This window comes from Lolium rigidum, chromosome 5, assembly GCF_022539505.1.
Source record: "Lolium rigidum isolate FL_2022 chromosome 5, APGP_CSIRO_Lrig_0.1, whole genome shotgun sequence".
NCBI classification, from domain to species: Eukaryota; Viridiplantae; Streptophyta; class Magnoliopsida; order Poales; family Poaceae; genus Lolium; species Lolium rigidum.
Genome location: NC_061512.1, coordinates 109,266,704 through 109,276,615, shown reverse-complemented (window position 1 = coordinate 109,276,615; position 9,912 = coordinate 109,266,704). Strand labels below are relative to the sequence as shown.

The 9,912-nt window shown below is 41.8% G+C and overlaps 1 protein-coding gene across 1 annotated transcript; it reads left to right on the top strand.

The window, feature by feature from the left end:
• Positions 1-565: 565 nt before the first annotated feature.
• LOC124656252 (ribonuclease H2 subunit A-like) lies at positions 566-3,110 on the top strand. The gene is made up of 8 exons (XM_047195031.1): positions 566-672; positions 1,008-1,079; positions 1,749-1,872; positions 1,949-2,036; positions 2,140-2,277; positions 2,543-2,630; positions 2,712-2,832; positions 2,930-3,110. Exons 1-8 carry the CDS (start codon positions 582-584, stop codon positions 3,108-3,110), a joined length of 903 nt encoding a protein of 300 aa, XP_047050987.1. The 5' UTR covers positions 566-581.
• Positions 3,111-9,912: the final 6,802 nt, after the last annotated feature.

The following is a 9,912-nucleotide window of genomic DNA, read 5'->3' as shown; positions in this document are numbered from 1 at the left end:
GAGCAAAGGAAATTGCAGAGAAATAGCACTTCAGTTAATTGCTATCTCTAGTGCACTTAGGAGCATCATTGTGCGTACTCAATTGTGTATACTTATACAAGGCGATGAATTAATACATGATAGGGCTTCCCTATTTTAAAATTTTAATGGTGTCTGATGTATGCACGGAAGTTTATGATTTCGAGTATACCTGGTTGTTAGATTTTAGGCAGTATCCCTTAACTCTTCCTGTCAAGGTTGATGGATTCTCATTTCTGAAGTATTTCTGAAATCTCATTTAAATGATGCTGAAATGAGACGGATATGGTGTGTGAAGAGGTGAGGACATAATAGTCATTTTGTTTAAGTGTTACTGTCAGTTAGTGCATAGTGGTATTTTGGCATAAAAAACTAGATTGTAGTGGTATTTTGGCTAGTTTGATTTTTTGAGTGGTATTTTGGAACTTTAGGTTTCAACTAGTGGTATATTGGCCATTCTCTCGAAAGAAAGTGTGATTTCGAATACCCGTCATGAAATTTCTGGCTCCGCCACTGGTTTTTGTGTAATCAGCGTTCCATTCTCACGTGCAGCTGGGACTGAGATGGCTGTGGTAGCGACAGCAGCACCAGAGTGGGCTACCAAAGAGCCTTGCCTCATGGGCATCGACGAGGCTGGACGAGGCCCTGTGCTTGGTAACGGCATCTTCTCTGTGTCCCTGTTGATTCTAGCTTTCAGTTTGGTTATAATTGTGTCTTGCATGTATATATGTGAACTTTACCCTTCTTCTCTTCTTGATGTGTTCCTACTGCTCATCTCTTGTTGTATAGTTCGGCAAATAAAACAATGTATTGTGAATTAGAGTCCGTATACCTTGTTTTGAGGGAAAGATGGAACCTTGCTTGAAATTTTAGTTGGTTTGGGTGCATTTTGAAATGTCCTGAGCATAAATGGGACATGCACATGCATTGAGCAGAAAGTAATCTTTCTGGAAAGAATCATAACTTCTTCGTGTTAATTGCTCCCACAGGTCCCATGGTGTATGGCTGCATGTACTGTGCGCGTTCCTACCAGAACACTCTTGCCACCCTCAGTTTTGCAGGTCTCTAATGCCTTGTTCTTGTCCTGTATAAATTTAGTAGTTTGCTTTACTTCTGTGCTTGTTGGTATGCATGTTCTTATTAACTTCTGTAATAGTTGCTGAGACATGATACATGTTAGTTGCATGGCATCCTTCACCAAAAGGGAAAAGGGGTACCTTCGGAACCTTATCCTTTAAAGATAAACTTTATCTGTCATATTAAGTCATCACCTAATGTTGATTTGGTCACTAGCTCTTCATACTCTGGTTATACGGAGGACATAAAAAATGGCACTTAGGGTACAGACATCTCACCTGTCCAGTCTCCATAGTTCCTCTTTTGTGAATAAATTCCCTCATCCCTTGTTGTCGCCATTCTTGTAGTTTGCAGCTGCTTCCATGTACCTCTTATCTGTGTAAATATCAAGTACTCCCTCTAATCTTGAACTAAAACCATGACACTTATTACGGATTGGAGGGAGTATTAGTTTTTCATTTTTAAAAGTCAGCTTCTGACCCATTTGAGATCTCCCATATAACTTTAGTGTTGCCAAAATTTTGATTTACTTGCGTAGTTTTACCATGTAAATTTTATTCCAGAGTTGTCAAGTCCTGGTAGCGTGGATTTATTATTAAGTGGACCAAGTAGCTCAAGAGTTGTGCAATCACCACTGTTCTATCCTTGAACAGATTCGAAGACCTTGAAGGAGGAACAAAGGGAAGAGCTGTTTGAAAGTCTGAAGACGAATAGCTCCATTGGGTGGGAGGTTGATGTCATATGCCCAAAAGTGCTATCTGCCAAAATGTTGAAAAGGTACGTCTGGTTTTAGTACACAGTGAACTTCAAATCTCAATCTTGTATCCCAGATTATCAGTTTCCTTGGTTTCAGGACAAAAGTTAATCTGAATGAAATATCTCATAACTCTGCAATGGGTCTCGTTAAAAAAGCTCTTGACATGGGAGTTCTTCTGGCGGAGGTAAGATCTTTTGTTCTGGAAATGGTATTCGTTTATGCAGCTTACCTTTCTAACTGGAAATATTCACAACATGGTTTGGATATTATTGTACCTCGATGTGAAGGTCTATGTCGACACAGTTGGAGATCCTGAAAAGTATAGGGTGAAACTTGCTGAAAAGTTTCCAGGCATCAAATTTGTGGTTGCCAAGAAAGCTGATAGTCTTTACCCTGTTGTTAGCGGAGCAAGTATAGTTGCAAAGGTAATTCCTTGTGGATGTTTTCATATGTGACTACTTCGATGCACAAAAAGGCAAACACCATAGTCAAGAGTCAAGACTCGCATATATAGGCTTTATATGTCAGTTGTTATGAAATGTTTCAACCAAGTCTGAAATATGTCTTAGTCCCTCTGTCCCATAATATAAGATGTGATTACAACGAATATATGAGTACATTGGTTGTAATAACATCTTATAATATGGGACGAGAGCGTACTAGTTACCAACTGTTATTATGCAATTGTAGGTCACAAGGGATAGAGCCGTGCGGAACTGGGCATTTGATGAAACAGCTCAGAATTTGCACATGAACACTGGATCAGGTTATCCAGGAGGTAACTGATCGCTCATATAAATAATGTTGTCAATGTTTAATCATATGATTTTTTTAATGGTCTTCCTAACTGACTCAGCAGACCCTAATACTATACAATGGTTAAAAGACCATAAGCATCCAGTGTTTGGTTTCCCAACTTTGGTGCGTTTTAGCTGGGGAACTTGCACGCCATACTTCAAGAATGGAGTTGAAGTCACGTGGTAAGTTATAGTTTGAACCCTTATACGTTTGTGCTTAAGTAAAAGCAAAATGTGAATGACAACCACTGTGATCTGTGCAATGATTGATCACTTGTAGGGAGTCTGACGAACTTGATGAAGACGAAGCCAGCGGTGGAAGCGCCAAGCGGCAGGTAAAATTGTCGAGTTTAGGCTTCACTGGGTTCAAAAGGAAGTCCGAGGAGATCGAATCGAGTGGAAAAGCCCGTTGTAAGTTCTTCCAGGCTCGTAAGCTTGAGCTGGTCAGGAAGTTTCAGTGATGTGGTAGCACTTTTAGATTTAAATTTGTATTACTTGTTCGGGCTTGGGTATGTTTATTCTGCATGGATGTCTTCCAAGTCCAGTGAATCCGATGCTGCAGATATAAGCTGTACTGAGCCCGTGTGTCCTAGGACTGAATATGGGTCACGAATTGAAGTGTTTGATTAGGCCGCGACAGTGGATCTTGAAAAAATAGTACTGTCAGGCCTTGGCAGTGGAGCTTTATTCAGAACTGTGATTGTAGCATTGCGATAGAGCTTCAGAGCTGCATCCAAAGAAACTATCCACGCCGTGTGAAATACTTAACGAACACATAATGTCGCACCATAAGCCACCGAAATTCACCCCCCTGCATGTTTAATTAGTTGGGATAGAAACCAATTTTATTTTTGAACTTGCGGATAGAAACCAACCACGTTTGCCTAACGTAGATAAACAGACTAGACTAGATCGCAAAGATCGACCCCAAACCAGTTGTACCGTCGTACATTACGTGGGTTCCTTAGGGTTCAATTAACCAACCATGGGCGCCTGGTCAAGCAAAGCTATCGCTTCTGCTCCCGCGAAACCGCCGCTGCCAGAAGCTAGGCCGTGGTCAGACCTCCCGCCGGAGCTCGCGGGCCTCGTCCTATGCCGTCTGCCTTTCCTCGCCGACCGCGTCCGCTTTGGCTCCGTCTGCCGCCACTGGCGCCACTCCGTGCAGCAGCAGTCGCCGGCGCTGCCTCCGGCGTTCCCGTGGATCATCAGCTTCAACGGCCTCACCTACCGAAGCATCCAAGACGGCCAAGTTCGCCGCTTATCACGCCCCAGCAAATCCACGGCGTGCTGGGGTTTCTCCGAGAACTGGTTGCTACTCGCGAGGCCGTGGCATGGCCATGACCCGAAGAACTCCAACTTCTTGGAGAACCCTCTCTCCGGAGCCGTCATACCGCTGCCGGGCCAGCTGGATCCCGACATGTCCGTCAATGGCTTTGCCGAACTAGCGTGCATCCACAAGTTCATCGTATGCTCCAACAATGTTATCGTCGCCACAACCATCAGCTGTCCACTCGTCGCGTGTTGCCGGCCTGGTATGTCCTCATGGTCGACAAGCTTGCACGCCGGCAGTGAGTCCTATTATGAAGACATCGCCTTTTACAACGGAGAGATATGCGCTATCACCACAAGAGGAGACCTTTTCGCGCACGAGGTTAGCGTGGATAATGGCAACGGGGAGGCAACGGTGTCGTCCGCCAAGCAAGTGATCAAGGGCAGCCACACTGGTTATGAAGGTGGCATAACTCGATTCCTCGTGGTTTCTTCGTGCGGTAATAAGTTGCTCATGGTCAACCACGAGAAATGTCACGGCGCCCTAGACGGCTACGTGTTCAAGGTGTTTGAAGCGGATGTAGAGATGGCCCGGTGGTTGCAGGTAGCAAGCCTTGGTGATCAAGTGCTATTTCTGAGTAGAAAGTGCTCCAAGGCCATCCCTGCATCTACCCATGACGATGAGTATTTCCGTGGGGACAAAATATATTTCCTGGACCGGGCACTCCAGGGTCCCGAAAAATGTCGATCTCCGACTGGGCTTACAAGCTGCGGTATGTACGACATGAGGAATAACACGTACCATCCCATCTTGTCTGATAATCTCCGCGTTGGTGATGTGATGTCATGGTTCTTTCCACATAAGTGAAAATACGACAATCTATGCATGCATGTATACATATACGAAATCTTACATATAGGCACACCGGCTAGTATATTTGTGTACCTGGTTGGTCTTTGTATCCTGTAAACTAACTAAGATTAGCTTTATTGTGGAGAATGCATTTCTACCATGTGTGTGCGCATTGTATTCAAGAAAATCCTTGTGTGCGCGCATTGATCAGCCCTCTTGAAGGACTTGTAGGATAATGTGAATTCGTGCTAGGCTGCCCTGGAGAGCTAGAGATTCGGGAACTAAAAGCCCATGTTTTTGCCCTTGTATGAAGGTGGACAAGAAACTCAAGCTAAGGGTGAACAACTCCCTTGAAGTGGCGCAAATGAAAATCTAGGTTAATGGAGTATTCCTAACTTGTTTAAAATTTCTGAGGATCTATCGAGACATTGTATCTTTCCAATTGGCATATTTATGTTCATTTTCAACCTCATAGACTTTAAGAGACTTGCCCCTTCAATTCAACTTCAAACCTTTCGTTAGTAGGAGAAGATTTATATACGATGATGAAGGTGATGTTATTATGAATGCATGTGTTTTATCTTATGATGTTTGATTAATCTTGAACTTGGTAATTTTCATATTTTTCAATAAGGGACGCTTTATTACTCAAAAAGTTTTAAGCATTACACCCAACCTCTGCATAACTAGGATGCACACAGCCGTTTAAGAGTGTAGTATCAAGCAAAAAGAGATACAAAGAATGATATAAAAAGCCAACTACTATAAAACTCCGTTGGCTTCAATGCTCCGACTATGCAACCACCATCAGAGGCCAGGAGCTGGATCGAACGCTTCATGGGAGAAACCACTAGAAACCCCGAGTAGATGTGATCTACCTTGGTGAGCAGCCGAGTAGAATAACGAGCCATCAACCTCCAGCAGGTGGGACTCGAGAGATCTCCGAGAGACATGACTGGAGAGAATGAGGAGGAAGGCCAGCATGCGCCGGCGTGGCGCCGATGGCTGGGGCTTGGATACCCTAGATCGCCATGCAGTCGCCAGAGCCTCCTAAACCCTAGTCCCAGCCACAAAAATTTATAAAAATAGGTGATCGATGCTGACCTGTGGTCGTTTAGATCGTTGGATACCTTTTATAGTAAATTGTCACTACAAACAGTAGAAAGTACCAAACATTTCAAAACACCGACAAGAAAAACTCTAGACTGTTGGACTTTTTGGATGGTAAATTATCACTTCCAAACTGCTATTAATTCTCCTGTGACCAATAATTAGTCATGAATCGGTTTCGCTATGAAGCCATATATTTGCATTTTCATACACATTTCAAGCATGATCAATGTTGTCTTGTACGAAACATTGTTATTGTAGTGTAAGTGTAAGTAAGTAAGTAAGTAAGGAAGGAAGCATTCATGTATGTTCTTGGAAACAAATTGTATATATGGTTGAATTACAAAAAAGAATATCCATTCACATAAATTTATTCGGTACAAACAATGCAATCTCCTTTAGAAGCACAATTACGCAACTAATTATTCTAACAAAACGAGTTTTCATTGCATCCAATTAGCTTCCATACAACGCAATGTATGTATAAAATAGTACTCCCTCTGTTCCATTCTATAGTGCATATAGTTTTTTGGCACGGAAATTAGCGCAAGAGTATTTTTTACACAAGACCCCTAGCTGAACGATTTGAGATCAACGTAAAATTTGGGAATTCCATATCTTCCTAACTTACCATAACAAATTTGGGAGCTGAATGGGGATGGGGTAATTGAAAAAAGTTAAGCTACAACCTTATATTCTGAAACAAATGTCAAAAATCTATAGGCACTATAGAAAGGAACGGAGGGAGTATTTTAATTTGCTTCCAATACAACTGACAGTTGCTTCCATATGCAGCTGACATTTGCTTCCATATGAAAAATGTATTTAATTTACAATTAATTCCCGAAAATATTATGTTTCCACTGACATAAATTTATGCTTCATGGCTATAAACTTTGCTTTGATCAAACATAAGATTGTGTAGGCCATGAAGATACTTTTGGTATCCAAGGAATTACAAGATTGTTTATATCGACCTGAGAATTGCTTGCAATAAACTAGGAATCTGCTTCCATGAACGAGAAAAATAATATCTATACAAATAAAAATTCTCATGATTACAAACATGGTTTCAAACAAAAACAGGGGTGTACTTCTGACTAACTGATCTATAGCGTTTTACTGTGATGCAATGCTTCTGAAGGAATGAATATCTGCTTCCATACAAGTATAAATCAGCTTTATGCTTCTTTCATCCCTAGCACTACATCTTCGAAATGAAGAGTAGAACTTCATTTCGGCTTGCTTCATGTTGAAAAAGGGGTAGACTGCAAAGGAAAAAAGTTGCAACAACATGTTAGGTGGCATACAAATCTCAATATGCATAATTTTTATAATATAAAGGAGAATTCAACAACCAATGTTCCAGATACAAACAAAAGAGAAGCCACATAGCTATGCATCATGTGCAACACAAATGAAAAAATAGGAACCATGTAATAGTTTTTAGATAAAACTGAATAGCTCGTTCACGCATGCAAACAAAACGAGAGGGGATTTGGTGACTAGGTGTATACGTGAGCACCCTCTAGATGCCACACGATCTGCGTTGAGATCCGGTTCTCGTCAATTGGATATGTTGCATTGACGTTGTCTTATCTATCGCTAAGCGTACTTAGCATGGGTCCTACGTGATTTGAAAGTGCATCTGACCCACTATTTAAATTCAAAAAGATGGGTCCTACGTGATTTGGAAGTGTCGTTAGTGCTGATGTGGTTTGCTAACCCAACAATGATGGTAACAGTGGATTGCTAGATGTGACACGTGTCAACCAATGGATGCGTGCTCACGTATATACCCGGTCACCAGGCTTCTTCCGCAAACAAATATACGAAGCATGTTTGCAGCAGTCCATATAGAACGTAAGAAGCATACACTCGGAGATTTATAAAGCATGTATATATTTGAAGCATGGAAGCACAAAATAACATGAATGGTTTTATTGTCACAATGTATCTAGACTCAAGAAGCATGTGTAGGAGATATAAGAATCATTAGCGCGAACTTAAGAAGCGTGGTCATGTTGCCAATCCTCTATGCATAAGAAGCACATATTTGATTTTTTTTCGATAAAGGATGCTTTATTACTTTAATAAGCAATTACATCCAGCCTCTGCATAACCAGGATGCACACAGCCGTTTTGTTGTCTCAAGTCCAAGAGGATAAATAATAAAAACTAGGCGAGATACATATCGGAACGATGAATCATATAACGCCTAAAGTGTAGGTGGGGCATCTATCCGTAGACTATGCTGCCACCCATGTAGGGAAAAAGTATCCCTGGCCGTAGCCTCCAACCGTGTACAGACCTCCGTAAATAGCTGTCGGTTCTCCATTCGCTGTAGAGGTAACCATGAACGGAGAATACCTGTACATCTGTAGATGACCTGCAACAAAGAACAATTTTTGTCATTAAAGATCTTGTCATTTCTACATAGCCAAAGCGCCCAGATAATCGCTAGCGCCCCCACCCTAAGAAGCAACTTAAACCTTGAATCTATACCATGAAGCCAATTGCCAAAGACATTGGCGACACTAGTCGGAGGATACAAGGTAGACGCTACTTGGATGACGGACCATATAGATCTCGAGAACTGGCACTCGGAAGAATAAGTGTTTGATTGTTTCGTCCCGATGACAAAAAACACACCGTGTACTTCCATGCCAATTCCGCTTAACAAGATTGTCTTTGGTGAGAATAACCCCACGACGAAGATACCATCCAAAAATTTTAATTTTTAATGGTATCTTCATCTTCCAAATCTTCTTATTGTTGTCAACTGGTAAATCAGAAAGCAGGATCACATTGTAGAAAGATTTTACGGAAAAGGTACCATCTACATGAAGGTTCCATCTAAATTCGTCTAGTTCAGGTGATAAATGAATATCTCCGAGCCGTTGAATTAGGGTATTCCATGCCACAAGTCTTTGTCCAAGTAAAACCCGTCTGAACGTCACATTCGGAGGTGAGGTAGCCATTACAGTAGCAATGGTATCACCTTGGCGACGAGCAATCCTATACGGAGCAGGATACTGTTCACTTAAGGGTGCATTGTCTAGCCAAGCATCTTCCCGTAACCGTATCTCGTGCTCCATTCCTGATTGAGAAAGTACCATGGCGAAAGAATACATTTTTTGTCGCCATAAGACCAGCCCGAAGTGAGAATCCCCGTGTTTCCAAACCACTTGGGATAATGTCTTCGAACCGATATACTTTCTCCGAAGAATAGTTTGCCAAGTCCCATCCTCGGTAAGTAGCTTAAACAGCCATTTACCCGGAAGAGCTGAATTCTTGACCTCCGGGTCATGAACTCCAAGCCCTCCTTGATCTTTGGGGCTACAAACTATACTCCACTTAACCAGTCGATATTTCTTTTTCTCGCTGTCCCCTTGCCAAAAGAATCTGGATCGATAGTAATCGAGTTTATGCAGAATTCCTTTCGGTAGGATGAAGAATGATAACATATACAGTACCATATTTGTGAGTACCGAATTAATGAGTACCAATCTTCCTCCCAGGGACAACAATTTACCTTTCCAACTACTAAGACGTTTTTGTAATCTTTCTTCCACTAATTTCCATTCCGCGATTGTAAGTCTCCGATAATGAATCGGAATACCCAAATAACGAATAGGAAATTGGCCTTACCCGCAACCAAACAACTCTGTATACAGAGCCGTATCGTTTTGGGCATCACCGAAACAGAACAATTCTCTTTTATGGAAATTGATTTTCAATCCTGACAACTGCTCAAAAGCCGTCAAAATTAATTTCAGATTTTGAGCTTTTTCAAGATCATGATCCATAAACAGAATTGTATCGTCGGCATATTGAAGTATAGATAAACCACCATCAACCAGATGTGGAATCACTCCTTCAATCTGGCCATCAGCCTTGGCCCGCTCTATGAGTATAGCCAGCATATCCGCTACAATGTTAAACAACATCGGTGATAACGGATCCCCTTGGCGTAACCCTTTTCGTGTTTGGAAATAGTGGCCGGTGTCATCATTAACCCGGATTGCGAC